The sequence below is a fragment of the Musca autumnalis genome, unplaced genomic scaffold, assembly GCF_047663935.1.
Source record: "Musca autumnalis isolate F117 unplaced genomic scaffold, ASM4766393v1 scaffold_1, whole genome shotgun sequence".
NCBI classification, from domain to species: domain Eukaryota; kingdom Metazoa; phylum Arthropoda; class Insecta; order Diptera; family Muscidae; genus Musca; species Musca autumnalis.
The window spans coordinates 19,558,597-19,583,424 of NW_027411644.1; the positions used below are offsets into that span (position 1 = coordinate 19,558,597).

General features: G+C 36.8%; 1 protein-coding gene across 1 annotated transcript; it reads left to right on the plus strand.

The window, feature by feature from the left end:
• The first annotated feature begins 3,004 nt into the window (after nt 1–3,004).
• 14-3-3epsilon (tyrosine 3-monooxygenase/tryptophan 5-monooxygenase activation protein epsilon) lies at nt 3,005–21,601 on the plus strand. The gene is made up of 5 exons (XM_073969250.1): nt 3,005–3,190; nt 3,333–3,690; nt 18,440–18,909; nt 20,485–20,665; nt 20,745–21,601. The coding sequence occupies exons 2-5, from the start codon at nt 3,627–3,629 to the stop codon at nt 20,798–20,800; spliced, it is 771 nt and encodes a 256-aa protein (XP_073825351.1). The 5' UTR covers nt 3,005–3,190; nt 3,333–3,626; the 3' UTR covers nt 20,801–21,601.
• Nucleotides 21,602–24,828: the final 3,227 nt, after the last annotated feature.

Below are 24,828 nucleotides of genomic sequence, written 5' to 3' on the forward strand. Positions count from 1 at the left end.
TATTATCTCACAAATTTTTACAAAAAATGCCAAAAATTTGTTAGCCTTACTGTCTGTGAAAAACTGAAGGACAGCTGGGAGACAGCCGACAAATGTACGTATGTGTTAGTAAATCAGAGTTGTATTTGAAGACAAATTGTCTGGTGTAAACGCCTAGTTAAGGTGAGAACACAGTCATCTCTTAGCTTAATTTTCCTGCTTAGCTGATTTCTTCACTAGGCCGCTTATTTCTTGGTATCACACATCGAAGCGTAAAATTCATGGGCGCCATAAACATCATTATTGCAATATATCAAATAAAATTTAATTTTTTAATATGAATTGTTCGTAATAAATAATTAGTATCGAACATAAAAGTTACAGCCAAATTCTATTTTTCAGATTGAACACATGTTTATATCACATTGAATGTCGACACGAAATGTCAAAAATGAAGCCAAGCGAAGAATTCAAAAGTTGAACAATTTTCAACTTTGTGGCCTGAAGCCTCGCTTCGTTGTGGTCTGTCCTATTGAAAACAGTACAATTTCACTTTTACATAAGCAGCCTCGTCTGCTTACCTTGCTAACGTAATAAAAATAAAAGAAAGAAGAATTTATTAATTTATCGGAAGCAAGCAAGGCCTCGCCTGGTTGCCTTGCTTTCCTGCTTCATTTCTGACATAACGTAAAATAAAAGAATAAAGAAGGCCGAGCCAATTTCGAACTAGGTTGCTCTATTCTTCTTTATTCTTTAATAGTTCGTTTAGACTATACCCTTATACGATGATTAAGGACATTATCTCGATTTAAGTGCTTAATCCACCCAAATCCACCCTGATTTACCATACAAAATTAAATCAACTCAAAACTTGGATTTGTTTTAAATCAAATGTTAAATCGAAATATTTTGATATACAACACTGCTTTTTGCTCCTAAAAATTCAACTATTGCAATCTGTACCAATATTGGCAACTATGTTCATGTGTCGTTTATTTACTAGGGTTATGACTTTTTGACCTTTTTTCTCAAAACTGATTTCTTGTAGCGAGAGTGAATGAACTTTTGCCTATTAATGCCAAAAATAACAACGTTCATTCCATTTAATTATTAAAAAAGGTAACGCACAAACCACTTTGAAAAAAAATTTTGGAAAATCCTATGAAATGAAAAAAAGAATGTTGCACCAAATGTTTTCCTGTTGCACGAATAAATGCCATTTTGCCTATTAATGACTAAAATAATTTTTATTCTATTTAAATATTGAAAAGGGTCCCGCAAAAACCACATTCAATTTATGTGATACATGGAATAATATATAAAATATGATATAAAATTATACGTATATAATAATATGACGATAAAATTTATGAGAAAAAGAGCTTATGTCATTCTGGATATGTCGTGTGGCTTTAACGATTGTTTTCAGTTATTTATGTGCTTAAAGTGACTCTAAAATGTTTGCAAAAAGCTCATCTATAAAAACTTTAAAAGCTTTTTGTGCATGAGCTTTTTTCTATCGAATCACTTTGTAATTAAGATTTTATCTAATCTTATGCAAAGTTCATCAAAATATGACACAGGGATATGAGGTTGTAAAAAAGTCATAACCCTATTATTTAGTCCGTGTTTAGACATACAAATTTCTCGGGAAAGTAAATTCAGTTTTTAGGCAATAGGGGTAGGAAAGAGTATTGAGGAGCTCTTTCCTCTCCGCTTTCTCCCAAAAAACTCAATTTACTTTCCCGAGAAATTTCTGTGTCTAAACACAGACTTTCATTTTTCAAATAACTGTAAACACAAACACACAAAAACAAACAGGAGCGGAAAAATAGAAAAATATTTAATAAAAAAATGGATGTAGCTTTAATTTAATACAAATCGTAAGTCCCAATTTACATTGGGCGAGTTTACTTGCGGCAATTGTCATTTTGTAGGAGAGAGAGGTGAGGCATATGGTAACCCTTTGCCTACACCTACAAACTGACAATTGCCGCAAGTAAACTCGCCCAATGTAAATTGGGACTAAACAACATATTTAATAGCAATTTGTCAGATTATTTTGTGTAGTATTCCATTCCATTTTTAATTTGCAAGCAATTCTTTTTGTAAATTCGCGTATGTATACGTAAACAAAGATGAGCTGACTGGCATCTTATATCATTTTAGACTAGTCTAAACAACTAGGATTTGAAAGTTGGATTTAGAAATCGAGTCGATTTAAAATGACTAGTGTAAACGGGCTATAATAGTTCGTTTATATAACCGGATTTAACAAACCCACTGGGTTTCAAATGTCAATTCCATTGCTTATATTTCAAATAAATCCTCATAAAGAAGGTCTCGGTCCAAAGTAGAGTGATTTCATTGAAAAAATTGCATGAAATTATGTGTCTCTAGATGGACCTCAATAGTAGAGTAAAATCATTCGAGAATCCAGCCTCTGCCTTGCTGCTTCATTTCTGACATAACAAAAATTAAAGAATAAAGAAGAAAAGGGCAACCTACTTCAAAATTGGCTCGGGCTTCTTTATTCTTTTTTTATTTTATGTTATTTTATGTGCAACCAGGCGAGGCAACGTTGGATTTGTTTCATCATAATTACAAAGACATAAATACAACTAAGACTAGACAAAATGCATGCAACAAAAAAATGTTTACGAAACTTTGTATAGAAACATTACCTTAACAGGTTGCAGTTTATTCTTTGATAATTAATAATCTTTTTTTGGTCTGTTCCGCAACTGCAAGAATCTACTAATATTTACTATTTTTTCTGATAACATAAAAGAAAAAAATGTTATCGTAGTAAAAAGTAGTAGCTTCTTGCAGGTTCTTGAACAGAGCATTAACTATTTAGAAAATTGCATCGAAAATAATAAAACATGTCAATAAAATACGACGCGACATCCCTTACGCCATTCATTTAGTTAAGCACCGCATTGACATTTCACGGCATTGCCAACAATAACTCTTGCGCAGCGCTACAAAACTACAAAAAGGTGTTGGCCATATTGGTTATATTACCTTTCCTTGTCGCACTTGTGCAACGCTCATATCAACATGCGAAATTTCGTCGTTACCGTGCTTTGCAATCGGCTACAAAACTACAAAAAAGGAACGAAAAACTAGTGTGACGACCGATTCTTTCTATACAAATCAAATCGAGAAGCAGCGGTGTAAAGACGACGGGATCATCAACCATTTTAAAGTGTGTATTTCTTTATCAAAAAAAGAAAATAATTAAATAAATCCATGTAAAAAACAAAGCAAACATTCATAAAAGTGACACAGTGATATTAAATTTTAAAGAAAACACTGAAAAATCATTTCTTTTTCTCTTCTCTGACCAGGATTTTAGAGCGACTTTACCCCAACGACATTGAAAAAACTCGCAGAAGAGAAGCGGCGCTTGTCAGAGAAACAGAAGAAAAAACGTAGTAGAGAAAAAAGTTAGCAAGCAAAAGCAAGAAAAAAAGAACGAAGGCGACCAAGTCGTAACTGAAATACAGAAGCACAACGACCGACGCCGGGATTCAAACGAAACTGTTGTTAAATTGTTATTAACAAAACAAGCAGAAAAAGGGATAAAAACCTTTTCTCCATTCACAAAAACAACAACTCTACTCCACAAATAAATTTGCACAATGTCTGAACGGGAAAATAATGTGTACAAGGCTAAATTGGCCGAGCAAGCAGAACGCTACGATGGTGAGTAATAGACCTAAAAATGTAATGAAAAGTAATCAACTTTCAAAGAATTTATTATTAAGCAACACACACACACAAATTGGCATCCATGATTCCATGCAATGGGCCATCATCATCCATCTATAGGAGCTTTTTTAATGGATTAAAATGGCCAGGAAAAAATTCTCTGGAAGAATCTCCAAAAGTTAGGAAGGGGGAACAGTGAAAAAAAGAAGTGTAAAGAAAACCCGAATGTCTATCAGTCGGTCTGTGTTGCTTCTCCGTCTTTTCGTTGGTTTGATGGTTGGTGCGTCAGCAGCAAAAGCAATCAAAAGGCCAGAGTCAGCCAGCCAGCCGTTTCTTTAACCAACCAACTACAAACGCAAGACGATGGTGTTGATGATGAGTAAAATTTTTCGTAGAAATCGCAATGATAAATACAACAAAACTTGTTTTTTGCCGGCAAAAATTCTTCAGCGGCGTGTTTTTTCCTCGATCATGCATCTGAGCTACACTAGCTCGTGTCTGGATAGATATTTGTTTCCTTCCTTTCTTTTTTGTTTATACAAAAGGAAATTGTGTTTTTTTTCATGCTTTTGTCGTCAATTGATTGGAAAAAAAGTTTGTGAAAAATTTTCTTGGTTAAAATCTCAAAGAGTATAGAGAAAATTTCCATAAATGTATATGACGACAACGGTGGCGGCGGTGATGACTATGGAGCGACTGCTGCGTCGATGTGAACGAGAAGTATAGACGATAGAGGGGGGTGGGGGTTATGTTTATTTTAGGGTGGTGTCTTGTACATGAGTGTAATTTATTTTATATTCCATTTTATCCACAAGTGCGGCTGATGTTTTCTAAATTTAGATACATTTTCCTCTTCATCGACTATCTTGGGAGTTTATACGCCAGTAATGAGGAAGTTGTAATGTGGAATTACCAAACAAAACGACGTTTTATTGTGCCTCATAAAGAAAAAAAATCAAATCGTCTTAAAAATGTGGTTTTTGCAAGTTCGAGTCATCATCATCGTCGTCGTTGTTGTCGTCAATCTCTCATTATCTTCTCCTCTATTGCCATTTCACTTGCTAAACGACAAGAGTTGTGCTTTAAGTATCCTGTTTGCCGTTTGCGTGAATAGCACCGCTAGCTAAGTTACAAATTCGCAGATTTTTTTTCGCTATTGTTGTTGCCTTGTTAACTCTTTTGGCTTTCTCGGTCTCCTTGCCTCGCTAGGTTATTTGTTTGTTCTCTTGTCGTCTCATGAGAGTTTTTCTTGATTCCACTTCTCCTTTGGTTTGTTGCAAATGTGTGTTTTTTCATCATTTGGAAAGGTGTATGAGCGTTTGTTCATTACAAGCGCGAAAAATCGATGAATGAATCGATCGCCGTTGTTGCTTTGCGCTTTGACGACAAGTAACCAAAAAATCCACATACACCAATGCACTTGTAATCAAAACGTCCAGAATTTGTGTATGTACACGGAAGAAGAAGTGTGTGTGTGTTTGTGCGCCTTTATTCAATAGAGTTGCCATGGTATAGTTTGTTCATACTCTGGGGGAATTAATTAGCAATAAACGTTTTCTTTCGTAATCCCCAAATATGATGCATGCATGCGCACACTCGCCCCCATCCATCGCACACGCAAATGACTTAAATGAGTCATCCGATTCCACTCTCACTGTTTACGTATGGACGGACACAGGCAGAGGGGAGTAGGCCTTCTTTACTTTTTGTGTTGTCGGTGATTTGTTTGTAAACAATCTGTTTTTTTTCTTCTTGTAACCTTAAGTGATCGATTGTGTTGTTGTTGTAGAATGGAGGGAGTGGGAAATTGATTAGTTTTTGACATTTGAATTGTAGAAAGAAGTACTTTCAATTACAAGTAATTGGTTTGTAATAGGCCTGTAATCATGTGTTGTCTAGATTATAGAAATACCAGAGAGGAATATTCTGCTTATTGAGATCCAATAACTGATGAGTCTGTACCCAGCTAAATTGCGAAACTTGAAAGATCGCAAAGTTGATTTGAGCGCCAGCTATATTTAAGGGATCGATTATGGATAGCAAACCAATGCTAAGTTTACATTTACGAAATCCACTCGATTTCAACTGTCAATTCCATAGCTCAAACGTCAAATGAAATCTCATCTGGATTTCATTTGACGTTTAACCTATGGATTTGACAGTTGAAATCGAGTGGATTTCGTAAATGTACAACTCCAGTTGCGTTGCCGTCAAGAAATTTAATAATAGATATTTCCATTTCCGCATTGAAATTCGTATTTTTTACATTTAAATTAATAACTAAGGATTCAAAACACAAAATGTGACAAACGTTTCTGTTGTTTCTCTTATTTTAATTTTATGATTTTCTCTTCTGACGCAACTATAGTTGAGTTGCTGTCCTTATTCGTCCTCCTAAATATCAATTGATTTTTATTGCTGCCATTGACGTTTGCCAGTGATCCATGCAAATGTATGGATTTTTGATTTTGCTCAGTCCAAGTATAATGGTACGTTTACATCATGATGAAATTATAAGGTGGTGTAAAACGCCAGCGTCGTGGTTTCAGACTGTCAAATTTTTTGTTATTGTGAAAAACGTAAACAAACATATTGACATCTTGAAGAATTTTCGGCCAAAATTGAGTTGTTGTTGTGTTACATTAGTTGGTAAATATATCTTGGTTTACATTTACAAAATCCGCTCGATTTCAACTGTCAATTTCATTGCTCAAGGCTTCAAATGATATCTAATGGATTCTAGATGTATTTTCATTTGAGGCATACGCAAAGGATTGGCGTTTGAAATCCATTCGATTTCGTAATTGTAAACGTCGCGTCTGACTTAGGTGCAAAAGCGAGCAATGATGTGTCTGTGTCGGCGTCAACTACTGCAAAGGTCTCAGTTGACCAATTCGAAATCTCAATCAGTGGTTGTAAAGAGGATGGGAAGGTTGTCCTAGGAATTGTCTCCTGCCACAAAGAAGTTGACACTGTCAAAGCCAGTTCATTCGCCAGTTATTAAGAAGATCTCTATTCTTCAGTCAGTGCAAACCTTGTACATCGGAGAAGGAGGATAGCGCAAGAATAACGTCAAGTACAGTTTTAGACAGAAACCATGTTCGTTTAACCCGAACAACTTCGACAATTCTGCGCGACAAATTGCCCCAAATGATCCCCGGCTAGTTATCAACAAGGCGGATCCAAAATGGGGACATCAACGATTGTCATTGGTTGCCTGTTGAAGTTTCTTTGTTCCTTTCTAGCCATAAAAGAACTTTAAAAAATTCCTACCTACCTAAAAAGAGTTTTCTATATTTCAAGTTGAACATTGAACACATAAAGTCTTCAGAGATAGTTGGACATGTTGATCTTGAAACCTAACATAGGTTACTCATCCAATGTCTTGTCGAAGCAACATCTAAACGAAGTCGAACATATGGAACCACCATATTACAATGGTTGTTAGGACGATCGTGTTCCCTGGAACACGTTTTATATATCACATACGAGTAAAAACTTCGACCTATTTATTTACGACTCTATCGGCTATGGGCTTCCCAAGAAAACCAAAATTATGAAATTCTGTTTAGCTTATCACCTTTCTGTCACCTTTGCCGATTCATCCTCATATCCACTTTGGTAAGATCAAAATGTGCATCATAGATGTAATGGTTTTAGACCCCACCTATGTTTGAACGCCTTTCCCTTTGGCTGGAGCGCATAACTTTCAAACGGAATTGGGCCAATTTAATCCTCGTAGTATTTTTTCCCAGCTTAATGTCTGGCGATATTTCCTTTGTATCTTAGCCATGTAAACTTCTCTAAAAGTGGTGACTTAGGGCACGTGATATGAGAGAAGTCTGCCTTGTCCCTTCTTGGATGTTTGTGGAACAATTACTATTATTAATATTTATTCTAGACAGATTAGGTTTAAATATAGTCCATATTCGGTCCACACTTGCATAATTACAGTTTAAGGACACGTATCGGATCGTTTTGAGGTTTTTATGCAGCAGGTTGTACTCTCAATCCCCTTTTTACAACGTTCTAATTTTTTGGGGCAAGTCCTTCCTTCGGAGATAATTACCCTAAGGCTTTACAAAAATCGATTTGGCCTGTTTGTCTGGCTGGTGCGCACGATAACTCCAACGGGAACAACCGATTTGGCCCTAGTAATATTTCTTCCAGACATAGGTCAGGATTGAATGTGGACTATGTCGGTCCACTCCTTGCACAAGTGGAATTTAAGGACACGTACGAATCGTAATGAAATTTTTGCAGCAAGTTGAGCTTATTACAACGGTATAATTGCTTCGGAGGCAAGTTCATTCTTCCTGAGATAATTACCCTAAAGCTGTAAAACACTTTGGCGGAACCAATTAATGAATGATGACCACGTTGACTTACCAATTAAGTGTGTACATTGTAAAATTTCTACCAAAGATCAGCAAGTTCCAACAAGGCGGTCTATATAGGACAACACTTTCGAATACCTCCCTAACAAAAATTTGTCGCTTAAGTCGAGAATTTTTTAATCAAATTTAGTCCTTATGATTCTGATTACAACAGTACAGGTCCAGGCTTTGGATATTAGTGACCCAAAACCTTAAACACTCCTGCCAACAAAAATGGTTGTCAAAATTATATCCAGTACAAATATGGGATATGTCGGTGCCATCCTTTTCAGTAGTGGAATTCTGTAACACATTTTTTGAGTTACCGATAAAAATCGGTAAAATGAAAACGCAAAATTATGAATGAAAAGCATCAATAAAAGTTGACAACACTGTTGCTATCGGTAGGACTTTGCGAAAGCTTTATGTTGGTTGTTAACTTACCAACAATTTTCGTAAATTGCCGAAATTAGAAGCATTTTAATTTTACCGATTTTTGTCGGTAAGTCAAAAAAATGAGTCCCGAATGCCAATACTGGTATCTTCTACATTCACAAAATTAAAACACATTAGAGTTTTAATCCAGTTTAAGGTCACTTCCCGAATCGTGTTGTTGAGGTATACTTAAAAGCCGAGCTAAGAATAGTTTTCCCAAGGCACCGATCCACTTTTTTAATTAATTTCTCGTTGGAGTCGAGCTTAATGACCGATGATTTTTGAAAGTGAAAAAGGAAAGCCGAAGATTCGAACCCACACAGCCACCACTATGTCACATGTTTCGCCTTTGGTAGAGGCTCATCAGACATATCGGCTGTGTAGCGCCTTCGCTAGCCATCGAACTTTTCTTCTTTCAAATTCAATTTTTGTTTGTTTATTACTTCTCCAATTTTCGATGAGTGATATGTGATATAATCTTCTACTTGATTTTTCCATCGGAGTTCCGGGCTTCCCTTGGGGCGTATACCGTCAAATGACTCGTATCCATATGGCTTTCCGGCAGGAGCATAGCGACATATTTATACATACATGGCCGAGCCAATCGCTGTAGGTCGCCACGTTTTACCATATCGATGTCGGTCGCCTGGTTCATACGTCACCGGTATTCACCATCAACGCATATTTGTCTTATCCTTAATTCCTTCGATAAAGACACGATTTCCTACACCGGAAGCACTCATACAACGCTTCCCTTGGTGCGTATACCGTCAAATGACTCGTATTCATATGGATTTCTGGCAGGGCATAGGGACATACTATCGACTGACATGGTCGGGCCAATCGCTATAGCTCGCTACGTTTTACCATATCGATGTCGGTCGCCTGGTAGAGATCGTGGTTCATACGCCACCGGTATTCACCATCAACGCATATTTGTCTTATCCTTAATTCCTTCGATAAAGACACGATTTCCTACACCGGAAGCACTCATACAACGCCATACCACAACAGTGTCTCCTCTGTGCTTTACTCTTGAAATTGTGTGTTTGGGGTCCTTACTTGGTCCATATGACCAAAACAGGCTGCCAATGAAAGAAATGAAGACAACTTTAACCTGTTTTGGTCATATGGACCAATTAAGGTATGTTATAGGGCAAATACTACCTTGGACCCCAAACACCCAATTTCAAGAGTAAAGCACAGAGGAGACTCTGTTGTGGTATGGCGTTGTATGAGTGCTTCCGGTGTAGGAAATCGTGTCTTTATCGAAGGAATTAAAAATATAAAATGGAATGAAATCGCTATCATTAACCAATTCTTAGCAATCGCAGTTTTAATTAAAGAAACTGAAGTGGATACGTTTGACTGTGATTCACTGTACGTAGTAATTCGAACGAATTTGGTTTCGAATAGTTTTAGGTCCATTATGTTTTCTTTTACTATCGAATGAAGTTGAAAACCCAAAATAAACCAATTTGGGGGCATTTAAAATATAATTTTCACTTAAAAAGTTAATGGTCGTTTTTAACTTTATGTTAACCGCAACGCCGTAAATCTGTTCGGTAAATCCAAATTATAACAAAAGAAGACTTTTAATAATAGGGGTTAGAGAAATATGTCATACGAAAATTGGTAGAGATCCCCACCACCAACTTTAAAGGTATTTTATGATAAAATACAAACAACGGCAAGACGCAATTAAAATTGTGACCTCTTTTTGTTTTCCCTACAATGAACATTAATTTGTATAATTTCCATTCACTTCCTATTTGCCAGTTTATCCACTTTATATCCTCCTTGGAATTAAATGACTAACATTAAAATAAAATAAATAATTCGAATATACAAATTTCGAATGATTTGTGATATAAATGCTAGTTTCCAAGCTTAGCCTTCGTCCACCCACTAAAAAAACCATTCAATATGCCTGATGATCGGTCTAACCACCCGTGAAACGTAGCATAGTGGTAGAATGTGTGGGGCTTCGGTGGATTCCTAATTTTTCAATGTACCTATTAGGTCAAAATAGCTCAACTCGAAAGAGAATTCAAATATAACAAAAGAAGACTTATAATAATATGGTTTAGAGAAATATGTCATAGGAAAATTGATAGAAATCCTGAACACCAACTTTAAAGGTATTTTTTTATGATAAAAGTACAACCAACTGCAAGACGCAATTAGAATTGTGACCTCTTTTTGTTTTCCTACAATGGAAATTAATTTGTATAATTTCCATTCACTTCCTATTTGCCAGTCATTTATTCACTTTTATATCCTCTTCATGGCAACAATGTGTGCTGGAAGTTTTTTTTTTTTTTTTTTTTTACGCTGCTGCTAAAATAATGCAGTATTACTCATACAACAGCAACGACAGGCGGACGACCTTACTTTTGCCTATTTTGGCCAAAATAATTTCTTTGGAAACTATTTGTTTGAAATTTTCGTGAAATGTTGCTGCCACTTTGTTGTTGAGTCTTGTAACTGTGGCAAATTTGAATTTAAATACTATGGTGGGGTTTGCGTGATTACATGGTCGTCGTCGTGTGTTTAGTCCTCTTTTTGTTTTTTTTTTTTGGAATGGTGTGAGAAATTTCATCCCTTCTGCGCAAATCACGAATTTAATGTTATTCCCCCCTCCACCCACCAGTCAAACAAATACCATGTTCGTTCTACACTAACTCATTCCATTATTAACCAACTCATGATCCCATGCCATTGAAGTTGGTAACAAACTTACCCCCAAACCTTTTTAGGTAGGAAATTGGAGCATACTAACCCCCATTATTACAAGTCTTCTTTTGTTATATTTTAGATTTACCGAACAGATTTAGAGCGTTCCGCTTAACTTAAAGTTAAAAGTGATGATTGCATTTCAGGGAGAAGATTCTTGGCATTAACTTTCAATGTAAAAATTATATTTTTAATGCCTCCAAATTGGTTTATTTTGCGTTTTCAAATCCATCAGATAGTAAAAGAACACATATAATAATGGCCCTAAAACAGTTTTTTTATTTCTTATTATTGTCATTGTATGTGTTTGTGTAAAAAACAGATGTAGAACTCCAATCGTTCGTTTCCTTAATAGAAGTAGACTTTTGGTCGTCATCATTACCACCACCCCGAGTTGGCTTCAATTTTTGGGGTGTTTGGAGAGTTGTCGTCCTCCCAACTGCCAACAACATGAAACCGAAACGACATTAATTGAGAGAGCCAACCAAGCAACAACCACTTTAAATACAGCTGTATGTTGAAGGATATTTGTGGAGTTTATGTCACCACTCACCACCACAAACACCAACCAACAACCATCACCAATAAAATGGTGACCATATTTTTTAATGGATGTTGCCTTAGTTTTTCTTCATCTTCTATTTCTCTACACTCTACTACAGGTAATGAGCAAGTTTTATTGCTGCTTTTTTATGCGTTTTGTTTTATTGTTGAAACAACAACCAACCAACATACGATACTGTTGTTAACTAACCGCTCTCTGTGACCCCTTGCTTCCGCTTTCCCCCATCCCCCCCCTGCAACTGTTTTGTGCTCCACTTGTATTTCTCGCAATCTTTGCGATACATAATACACAATGTGATGATTTTGTTCTTTTTTCGGATTTTGGCAAAATTTTTTTGGTTTGACGCCGTCACCGCCGTTATTCGCCGCGCAGTTAGAGTCTCCTCGTGTCTTGATTATGGCTGTGGATGGTGATGATGATTTTGTGGTAGATGGATTTGTCTTGCTCACTCACACGCATGACTGAAATCTTGAGGTTTATTCCAGTGTGCAGAATTTTAAGTTGGCTGCTAAATAATGTTTAAATGTTAGTCGCGTATCGCGCAACGACTGTGACTGCGGATGACTGGCTGGCTGGCTGGTTGCTAATGTTTTTGTTCTTGTAGTTTTCAAGTTTGTTGCTTTTGTTCTTATTGTGTATTTTCCTCTTCTTCTAAATTCTTCTTTGTGTTTTCGCTACTTTGTTGGGTAAATTCTTATGAGCCGGCAACAACATACATAATAAGTTGTTGCCTGTCCCATCACATTGTAAGCGGCTGCGGTCGGTTCGGTGTTTTTCTTTTATTGGAATGTACATCTTTAATACTTGTCCCCCCCAACTCCACCCCTCCCTCTCGCCTTAGCTGCTTACATATTATTTTAGCTTTGTTTAAGTGGTCTGTATTTGCCGACGACGCCGCCGTCTATTTGTCTGATGTTGTAAGCTTGTCTTGTTGTTGTTGGTGCTGCTGTTTTCTTTTAGGCCACAAATGTGTTTAATGTCCAATCTCCCCTCCTGTGTTTACTTGGTTACGATGTTTTCCGAAACAATTATAGACTTGTGCCAGAATTTCTTATTTAATGTTGGGACGAATGGACGGGATGGAAGGTATATATGGACGGTTATGATTTACAATTATCTGCATTTCCTTTTCCATTGATTCGTACTCTGAGACCTCTTTGTGTTGTTGTTGTTGTCGTTGTTCCTTTATTGTCTGCTGCAGCTGCGCCTGTCTGTTCCATGGCTGATGATGATTGTGGTGTTGTTGGTTATTACATATTTGCATGGCCAACGACAACTGCAAGTGAAAGGGTTTTCTTGTGTGTTTGATGAGGCTTTCCCCCTCAACGAGACAACACAACCGTCGTCACGAGTTGTTTAAATTAAGTATTGAAGGTCATCCATCATTCGTATTCTAACTTCTTTTTTTTTTAGCCTACTTTAGTTTTTGTTCCGGTTTTTTGTAGGCATTAGCATGCAGGTTATTACAACAAATGTGGTGGATTATTTTATTAAAATGTTGTAATAAGAGGCTGATAGAGGGACTAGGTTTTCTAAAATAGGTACCCTTTCCAAAAATTGAACACCTTTTATGTGTAGCCCTAAGATGTCTTGGTCTTCTGTATAGAAATAGGATTCCTTGGAAAATCTACATACAAACCCAGCAAACCAATCGTACCGACATCGTAACGAAATCGGAACAAAATTCGGACAATACGTCCGATATCTTATCCGAAATCGGAAATCTTAACGAAAGTTGTATGAAGTGGTTGACATAATTTCGGAACGAAATGTCGGAGCGACATCGGATCGATTTCGGACCGACTTCGTAACGAAATCTGAAGAAAATCCTTGGGAAATTCGGAACGGAAATTTCTTTCCGATATTCCGAAATCGGTACAAAATCTGAACTATTTCCTCTCCGAAAAATCGTTTAGAAATCGGAACGAAATCTTAACGACTTGGCTTCCGAAATTGTTCAGACATGTCAGACATCAGACATTTCGTTTGCTGGGAAGTTATGTTAACCGAATCTGACCTGACTTCTTATTTACATTAGCCACAGAAGATTTATGAATTCCTTCTGTACATCTGCAGGAAATCTGTATGTCATCCGAGGTCTTCGGTATAGCAATAGAAAGGCTCAGGGGTGTTGGCAACAGAAGATATTTGAAGGCCTTCTGTACATCTGTAGGACAATGTGTATGTCATCAGAGGGCTTTGGTATAGCAATATAAAGGTTCAGAGGTGTCGGCAACAAAAGATATATGAAGTTCTGCAGGACAACCTGTCTGTCATCAGACAACAGCCATTAGAAGTATTTTGGGATTATCCTTCCTTTACCGACCCACGTCAGCAAATTGTGAAAAAATTACCACAGATAGTGCTTTTTATCCCGATTCCAACCATGTATTGCTTTTGTTGCGGAAATGTATACTTCACGAGATATAGGCCTCCAAAGTTCCACAACGGCCCTAGTCTAAAATTTTGGCAAACCACCGCAGAAAATTATCAAAAATTACCACAAATAGTACTTTTTACACCGAATCCAACGATGTATTGCTTTTGTTGCGGATATGTATACTTCCCAAGATATGGGCCTCCAAAGTTCCATAAAGACCCTAGTCTAAAATTTTGGCAAACCACCGCAGAAAATTATTAAAAAATTACCACAAATAGTGATGTTTATACTGATTTCAACGATGTATTATTTTGTTGAAGGGTATGTATACTTCCCGAGATATAGGCCTCCAATAATATTAAATTTAAAAGAAAAATTTGTTCCCATTCCCGAGATTTGCACCTGTCCATAGGAGAAAGTCTTAAATCCCGGCCGAAGGCCGGCTATTTATAGAAAAATATGTAATTTAAAAGAAAATGTTGTTCCCGTTCCCGAGATTTGCACCTGTCCATAGGAGAAAAATATCTAATTTGCCAAAATTTTAGACTTAGGCCATTGTGGAACTTTGGAGGCCCATATCTCGGGAAGTATATATTTCCGCAACAAGAGCAATACATCATTGGAATCGGGATAAAAAACACTATCTGTGGTAATTTTTTTCATAATTTTCTGCGATGTTTTGCCAAAGTTATGGGTTAGGGCCTTTGTGGATCTTTGGAAGCCCATAACTCGGGAAGTATACATTTCCGCAACAAAAGCAATATATGGTTGGAATCGGGATAAAAGGCGCTGTCTGTGGTAATTTTTTCATAATTGTCTGAGGTGGTTCGGTAAAGGAAAGGAGTTCCGTATTTTGCATAGAAACAGAAGGTCTTAGACATCTTCTCTATAGCAGAGTCTTCGTTGGGTTTTTGTAGTCATTACATACAGGTTCTGGTTATTAGAGCAAATAATTTAGATTATTTAACGCCACGCTCTAAAAAGAGCCTGACATACAGACTAGGCATTCTTTTTAAGTTCCCTCTCCATCAATAGAAGAGCTCTTATATGCAAAACCAGGATGCATTGGAGTTCTTTTGTACCAATACATGCCTGGAAAAATCTTCGTAAAATAAGAACGTATGTTAACAGCAGAATCTCCACAGTGATCTGCTGTTAACAATGGATATATGAAATCCTTCTGTGTATCAGGAGACTTCAGAAGTCTTCTGTAAAGCAATAGAAAGCCTAAGTTGTGTTTTGAATAACATCAGCCGGCTTAAGACGTGTTTATACCCTCAGCATTTATCCTATCGAGGTTATATACACTTTCATACGGGCAAAATGTGCCTCATCGAAATAATGGTTTTAGACACCAAGTATGTTTGGACGAAATGTGTTTCAGGCAATTTGGAGTCGATTGAGCAATGTCCGTCCGTCTGTCTGTCTGGCTGGCTGGAGCGCACGATAACTCTCGAACGGATCAACCGATTCGGTCCAAACTTTGGCTTTCGTAATATTTTGCCCAAACTTAGTTTAAGTTCGAAGATGGGTTATATCGGTCCACTCCTTCCGGTACCACCCCCACTAAAGTTCGAAAATGTTCGGAAAATGTGTACGTACGATAACTCTTGAAGGAAGCAACCGATTTGGTCCATAATTTGCAACTCGTAAACTGTCTACTAGACTTAGATGAGGTTCCAATATGGACTCAATCGGTTCACTCCTTCGGGTACCTCCCACACAAAATTTCGGATAAGTTCAGTTTAGGACCTGCTCCCGAATCGCTTTGATTTTTGTTTTAGCAACTTGTATTCACTGCCCCCATACGACGGTACAAGTTTCATCAGGGGCAAGTCCATACTTCTTAGGAAATAACCTGAAAGTTGCACAAAACCCCTATGACACCGTGTGAGGTAGTTGGAGCGCAAGATAAGTCTCGAACGGATCTGCCGATTGGGTCCAAAATTTGATCTTAGTAATATTTTGTCCAAACGTAGTTTAAGTTCGAAAATAAGCCATATCGGTCCACTCCTTCAGGTATCTCCCCCACAAAATTTCAAAAATGTTCGGAAAAAATGTTCGTACGGTAACTTTTGAAGGGAGTGGCCGAATTGGTCCATACTTTACACATCCTAATATATCTACCAGGTATAGATCAGGTTCAAATATGGACTATATTTGTCCACTTCATCCAGTACCAGCCAAACAAAATTTCGGATAAGTTCACTTTAAGACCTGCTATCGAATCACTTTGATTTTTGTTGAAGCAACTTGCATTCGCTGCCTCAATTACGATGGTAAAAGCTTTTTCAGGGGCAAGTCCATACTTCTTGTGCAAACTGCCCGAAGTGTGTAAAAACCCCCTATGGTACCATATGTAGTGGGTGGAGATACACTTCCATAATGATCAATGTTGATCCATTCCTTTAAGTATTTCCTCCGCAAAACTTTTGCTCTTTAATCCTAATCAACATTTTTGTCGTTTCATACGAACAACATTTTTAAAACCCTCTAAATACATACGTTTTTTTGGGAAAAAATTGTTTCAATATACACAGGCTGAGGGTATATCTCTGTCGGCCAAGCCGACTGATACTTTTTTACTTGTTTTATAATAGCTTAAGGTCTGATGGGTATTCTGCACTGCAGAAACATAAGGTGTACAGATCTCCCATGCAGCAACAGCAGCCTTAGAAGTCCTCTGTGCAGCAGCTGATGCCCTTAAGACAGTAGATATCCTCTTAAAGGTTTACTTTATATATGTATTTCTCAGAAGGGCTAAAGATCCTCTTTTAGGAGTTCAAAATGTCTTCCATGTATGAGAAGGCGTTCTCATTGTAACCTCCAAGGTCTTATGAAAGTCCACAAGGTATTCTCGGAGAAGATCACCAGAAACATTGGTTCTAGATGTCTTCTGTTTAAAACAGAAGTCTCAGAGTTCATTTGTATGATAGTTCAAGGTCTGATAGGTGTTCTGCACAGCAGAAACAGAAGGTTTAGAGATCTCCCGTGCAGCAACAGCAGCCTTAGAAGTCCTCTGTGCAGTAGCTGATGCCCTTAAGACAGCTGATAGTCTCTCAAAGGTTTGCTTTATATATGTAATTCTCAGAAGGACTAAAGATCCTCTTATAGGAGTTCAAAATGTCTTCCATGTATGAGAAGGCCTTCTCATTGAAAACTCCAAGGTCTTCTTATGAAAGTCCACAAGATATTCTCAGAGAAGATCACAAGAAACATTTGTTCTAGATGTCTTCTGTTTAACACAGAAGTCTCAGAGTTCTTTTGTATGGTAGTTCAAGGTCTGATAGGTGTTTTGCACAGCAGAAACAGAAGGTTTAGAGATCTCCTGTGCAGCGACCGCAGTATTAGAAGTCCTCCGTGCAGCAGCAGATGGCATAGAGGTCCTCTGTTTAGCAACAAAGTCTCACTGGTTTTATGTGCAGCAAAATCAAGCCTAAATGTCTTCTGTAATGGAACATAAGGCATAAGAGGTCTTCTGTATAAGGACATAAGATCTGGGAGGTCTTCTGCGTAGTAACAATAGGCCTAGAGGTCTTCGGTACAGCAACAAAAGAAGAACAGAGGGCCTAGATGTCTCTTATATTGAAACATAAGTTCTAGAGGACTTCTGCTTATAACAACAAAGACCTCAGAGGTCTTCTGTGCAGCAACCGCAGTATTAGAAGTCCTCCGTTCAGCAGCAGATGGCGTAGGGGTCTTCTGTTTAGCAACAAAGTCTCACTGGTTTTATGTGCAGCAAGATCAAGCCTAAATGTCTACTGTAAAGGAACATAAGGCCTAAGAGATCTTCTGTATAGGGACATAATATCTAAGAGGTCTTCTGCGTAGTAACAATAGGCCTAGAGGTCTTCGGTACAGCAACAAAAGAAGAACAGAGGGCCTAGATGTCTCTTATATTGAAACATAAGGTTCTAAAGGACTTCTGCTTCTAAAGACCTCAAAGGTCTTCTGTGCAACAACAGAAAGCCTAGAGGTCTCTCCTGTATAGTAATACAGGTCTTCTATTTACCAACAGAATGTTCAGTGGTCTTCTGGATAGCAACAAAGGCCCAAGTCTTGTGTACAGCAAACATTCATTCCCCTTCTGTTTAGCAATATGACAAAAAATGTTTGCCAACTTTCTCAGTTAAGATCCCTTGTAAGTTTCCCAATTTTGTGAAGAAATTTATTAAAATAAAATAAAAATAAGTAAAATTTCCTACCATAACATCTATTCATTCCTTTTCGTTTTTTTCCTTTTCTTTACAGAAATGGTTGAGGCCATGAAAAAAGTTGCCTCCATGGATGTTGAACTAACCGTTGAAGAACGTAATCTTTTATCGGTTGCCTACAAAAATGTGATTGGCGCACGTCGTGCCTCATGGCGTATAATTACCTCAATTGAACAAAAAGAGGAGAATAAGGGTGCCGAGGAGAAATTGGAAATGATCAAAACCTATCGCGGACAAGTTGAAAAAGAATTACGCGATATATGCTCGGACATATTAAATGTTTTAGAGAAACATCTCATTCCATGTGCCACCACAGGCGAAAGCAAAGTATTCTACTATAAAATGAAGGGTGATTATCATCGTTATTTGGCTGAATTTGCCACCGGTTCGGATCGCAAGGATGCGGCCGAAAATTCATTGATTGCCTATAAGGCAGCTAGTGATATTGCTATGAATGATTTGCCACCAACACATCCAATCCGTTTGGGTTTGGCGCTTAACTTCTCGGTAAGTAACAGAATTTTTGAAAGATTTAGGGTTAAATTTGAATCAAATCACATTCCATAATAAATCACATTCCATAATAAACTAACAATTCCCAATAAAAAATGTACATATTTTCAGAGGGTTAAAGGCTTCCTTGAGGACCAAAAACCTTGGGGTTTTACATGAGATAACTATTCTTGTAAACGTGTTTTCCCAAAATACCGAAAGATGACTTCGCCGAAAACCACATTATTTATAGCAACACAAGGGATAAAAGAGAAGGTCAAATGTAATTCCTGTCGAAGGTTAAAAAAGTCTGATATTCTTCTTCTCATATCCTTCTCCCTTATTCGCGACTACATCGTTTATATTTTATATTTCTCCTTTCCATATCTGAGACTAAAACTGATTTTCATAGAGGTTGGAGGTAGTATAGGACAGACACCCCATAGACTTCTAACATATGAACAGAAGGTACTTCTCAAAGAAATACCCAAGGTCTTCAAAAAGGTATTCTCCTTGAAAAGGTATTCTCCTTGAAGATCAGGTTTTTCATAGAAGAACACAGGGTCTACTTCTCATAGAAGACCGTCATAGAAGAAACCAAAGTCTTCTTATAGAAGATCCCAAAGTCTCCTCCTTATAGAAAATCCAAAAGTCTCCTCATAGAAGACCACAAAGTCTTCTCATAGACGACCACAAGGTATTCTCATAGACGACCACAAGGTCTTCTCATACAGGACCTCAAGATCTTCTCATAGAAGACCAAAAAGTTCTTTTTAACGAATATCAAAAAACGTTCTCATAGAATACCCCAAGTTCTTCCCATACAGGACCTCAAGGTTTTCTCATACACTATCTCAAGATCTGATAGAAGACCAAAAAGTTATTTTCAACGAATATCAAAAAACGTTCTCATAGAATACCACATGGTCTTCTAATAGATGACCCCAAGGTCTTCTCATAGACGGCTACAAGGCCTTCTCATAGAAGACCGCAAGGCCTTGTCATAGAAGACCGCAAGGCCTTCTCATAGAAGACCGCAATGCCTTCTCATAGAAGACCGCAAAGCCTTCTCATAGAAGACCGCAAGGCCTTCTCATAGAAAACCGCAAGGCCTTCTCATAGAAGACCGCAAGGCCTTCTCATAGAAGACCGCAAGACCTTCTCATAGAAGACCGCAAGGCCTTCTCATAGAAGACCCCAAGGTCTTCTCTTAGAAGATCCCAAGATCTTCTCATAGAAGACCAAAAGGTCTTTTTTCCTCCCCAAGGTCTTCTCATAGAAGACCAAAAGGTCTTTTTTCCTCCCCAAGGTCTTCTCATAGAAGAGCAAAAGGTCTTCTCATAGAAGACCTCAAGGTTGTCTCATACAAGACCCCAAGATTTTCTCATGGAAGACTCCATGGTTTTCTCGTGCGGGATCCTAAGGTCTTCTCAAAGAAGACCCCAAAGTCTTCCCATAGAAGACATCATTATGCAAGATCAAAAAAAGCACAAATACAAATATGCCACACCACCCAATTAGAAATAGAAAATCCCTTTTCTTACCCTTTCCCTATTCGAACTTGTTGCTAATTTAACTATTTCTTTCCAGGTATTCTATTATGAAATTTTGAACTCACCCGATCGCGCCTGCCGTTTGGCGAAAGCAGCATTCGATGATGCCATTGCAGAGCTTGATACATTAAGTGAAGAAAGTTACAAAGATTCCACACTTATTATGCAACTGCTGAGGGATAACCTCACATTATGGACATCGGATATGCAAGCCGATGGTAAGTTTTAATTTGAATAATAGCCAAATGTGTAATCATTCCTAACATGTTGTGTATTTTCACTTTCATTTCTTTCCAGGTGATGGTGAACAAAAAGAACAAATCCAAGATGTTGAAGATCAGGATGTGTCGTAATTTAAGTAAACCCCCCACAAACAAAACAAAAAAAAATCCTTAAAAACAAAAACATACCCCCTAAAAAATACTATTTGCATTTCTTATTTTTAAAACTACAACAACAAGAAACAGAAAAGGAAACTGTTCTCCAGTTATTACACCCAACTGCAACACCACCTCTCCACAACAACAACAACAATCCCAGAAACAATTCATATAAAAATTCATGGCTCCTGTCTATTCCTCCCTCCCCACAACAACAACTACATATAAATAATAATAAATTTTCAATTCGGAAATACCAACAACACATCTCGTTTTTCATCTTCTCTTCTTTCTTTGTTTTTGTATTTAATTAAATCAACCAGTCAATCGCGTTCGATCGATCAGAAGCATGTTTTCTACAACAACAACAAATACTATTATTATTATATTATTATACATATTATTTTTTTAAATGTAGTCATTACAATTAAATGTAATATTCTATATTTTTCCACTTTTTATAGAGGTCACACACAACTTTCGGTAAAACAAAAAGAGCAGTAAAAAGAAAATAAAAATACAAAACTACTCTCTTCTTCCCATCCACTCTCTAATAAAAACCACAAAATTTCAGCTCGTTTGTCCTTTTTATTTTGCCTCAACCTGTGTGTCGAAATTGCAGCCGCCAATGCCACATTCCTCCCATAAGAAAGTCTCCACAACCACCACCACCATCATCATCTCCAACTCTTTTTAATGTGTGAAGAAAAGGAAAACATTTTTTGCATTCAAACAAAATACATTAAAAAAGGAATAATAAAAAAATTATAAAAAGGAAAGAAACTACTTAAATATTTAAAAAAGCAACAAGAACAGCCAACAGCAACATCTGAAGAAATACATCAAAAAATAAACAACAAATAAGAAAAAAAAACAAACACAACAAAAAATACTATCATTTTTTAAATATTGTGAGAGATTAGAGAAAACCATTTGCGCTAAGTGAGAAAAGAAGAATATTAAACAAAAGTGACACACACATAAACACATTACACACACTCCTCCCACACTTTCTCAAAATCCCCCAAAACAACCAACCAACAACAACAAGAACAGTCATATAAAATTACATAAAAAAAGAAAATTTGATAATTAATAAAAAATGCTACGAAACACACAATAAATAAAAAACAAATCTATTATTAATCAAATATAGCAACAACAACAATTTTTAATTTTCCGACAACTGCGTCGTTGTTACACTTTCACTTTGTTGTTGTGTTAATTTGAGAAGTTGGGTAAAAGGGAGAGCGAGGAAGGGAGGGGAAGGGCAGGGTTCTTTGTGAGCGATTCCGTGTATCTTTTTCCCTAATTTGTTTGTAAGGGAGTCGTCGTGGGTTAGTAATTTTAGCAGTTTTTTGTATAAATCTCCCAAAAAGGAAAATGTATGTGAAAGTAAAATGTTCATAGAATTGATATATTTGATCTTTTATATCAGCCCAATTATGAACGGCATCTCACCGTGAGTTTTCTCTTTCTCGCCTCCTCCCCTATTATAAACATCATATCGCCGTGAGTGCTGTTATGTTCTCACTCTTCCCTTATTATAAACAACAAGAGGGTAAGCAAAACTCACGTTCGTGAAAAAATTAGCTATTACAAATGTAAAAAAAGTGAGAAAAAGAGGCAAATTTGTGCTGAAATTTCTCACTACCGAAATCAAAGTGAGTTGAACAAAAAAATTTAAGTGTGGTCATTTATTTTAAAAAATACGAATATTTTGTATCTGTAATGATAATTAATTGTATTTTAGGTTGAAAGCAACAAAAAATAATTAGAAATTTTTTATGTTTTGAGGTTATTGTTGACCTTTGGACGCTTTTTTCTTTGGTTTTAATTTTGGCTTGAGGTTAACTTAAGAATTAAATTTTTTTTGTTTTTATTCTTATAAAAAGAAAGAAATATCATTGTTATTATAAATTTCTACCATATTGTTTATAGTTGCATAAAACAAATGTTCTTGTTTTTGAAAGCCAATCCCTGAGGATGACCATCAAAGATGGTTGAAATATTGGAAATGGAATAGATTCTACCTTATTGTGATAAGAGTTTCTTTATATTTTTAATCGCAATATGTTTTCGACAAAAACAAATATTAGGACATTTACCGCTAACATTTTTTCAGAGTTCTTTACGAATTCGGTCTGAATCTCTGAATTCTTTCAGAATTTGGTACAAAATTGGGTCTAACTTCAGTTCCAAGAATGGGATGTAACTATCCACTGAAGTTAAATGACTAGGTTTGGCATCGCACCTTTAAAAGACGAAGAGTGCTATGCATGGTGCTATCAACATTTGCCCTATAAGAATTTAGACGACTGCAATATCCCGAGTATAGTTGAGCAAAAACTACTCTGGTTTGTGGTGGACTTTATTCACACTATATTTGTTTACATTAGAAACTGCGACTATGTGAAAGCTATACAAACCTACTTGAAATGCTTGTTGAGCAAGGGGTTCTCTCCTGTATCGTTGGGCTTTCCTCTCTAGAAAGTGAAGATCATTCTTGATGGACCTAGTGTGTCGGGCCAACCTACTAGATGGTGATTGGGATGGCTCTCACGGTAACGCCCAAGCAAGTACTGTAACTAAAGCGTTCCCCGTTTTCAGGTATGGACAGATCAAAAAGGTGCATACTGTATAAAGCGGATCACAAATATACAAGGACCCAATCTGGAGCAACCCATGTCTGCGATTGTTGTTCCTAGAGAGAGTAATGTACACGATTTGGAACTTTTGGGGTCGCAGTCTTGGAAAAAATGGGTGCTGGTGCTAAAAAGATGACATGTCCAATCACTTGCCCTCAAGCTTGAATAGAATCAAATATTTTGATGGAATATAAGTCCAGACCGTTGCCCCAAAAAGATCCAAACCATTTTGAGATCTTAATCACGTCATCGTCGATAACCCAGTGGAATGGTATCTACACCAAGCAATTTCCTGGAATAGTATTTTAAGTACCGGTTGTTATATGCCATGAACAAAAAAAAAATGGAATTACAATTGAAATTTATTGAAATTGTATTTAAAATTCATTAAATTGGTTTAAGTGTTGAAGAAAGCATTAGGAATTATACTTAGCATTCATAGAATTGGTTCTTATACTGGAGAAAATATCGGATGTTTCACGAATTGTATTTACAATTCTTGGAATTGTCTAAATGCTGAACCTCATTTGAACCAATCATTGATCTCCTGTGATGTCCTAACATCGCTGGTACGGCTTCCACTCCATTTCCTTGGTATTCCTCAGAACTTGCCATTTCTGTTATCACCCAAAATGCAACATTAAACATTTACTTATTTTAGCCATTTAATGACGTTTTTAAACGACATTTGTTCACTTTTTTACGATTTTCCAATAAATTTCACGAATTCTTCAGTGTAAATAAACAATTTTCACATATCTGTCAAAACAAAAGAACAGCTGTTACAGATGTTGCCATGTTGTTTCAATGTTGTATTTTCTTTTACCAATATTCATGTTCTTTTACAGTGGATTTTTAATAACCGACATTTTTCTTGCTAGAAATGTTTATTAATTTGAAAATTTATTTACTTTTTATGCAAAAAATAAGAATTTAATAATCCCAAAGTTATTTGTGCAAAAAATGACGGTATGGTAACACAAATTATTATTTCAAGGGTTCACAAGTCGCGCCATTATTTTCCATTTTCCGACTTGTCAACCCTTGTTCACTTTTTGTGCTCCTCCCTGCCCAATCGTAATAGCTCGAGCAGGTGAAAGTGAACTGCAACTCACTTGTGAGTAGCTCCCTACGTGAAGATTCATAATCGCTATGTATATGTTCCAGCAGGCATGTCACAGAAACCAATCCCGATCGAAAGTGAAATTGATTCCGTATTTAGCTTCTTCAGAAACCGAAAAACGAAACAAAATTTCGGAATGAAACCACTTTTGGTTTCCCGGTGGAATTGCAATTTTTTTGGAAACATGCCACTTTAAAATAAATACTCCAAAAACACTTAAAAATAATAAA

Coding starts and splice junctions, on each gene's coding strand:
- 14-3-3epsilon (XM_073969250.1), top strand. CDS start 3,627: ATGTCTGAACGGGAAAATAATGTGTACAAGGCTAAATTGGCCGAGCAA. Junction 18,910..20,484: donor GTTTGGCGCTTAACTTCTCG/GTAAGTAACAGA, acceptor ATTTCTTTCCAG/GTATTCTATTATGAAATTTT. Junction 20,666..20,744: donor ATCGGATATGCAAGCCGATG/GTAAGTTTTAAT, acceptor ATTTCTTTCCAG/GTGATGGTGAACAAAAAGAA.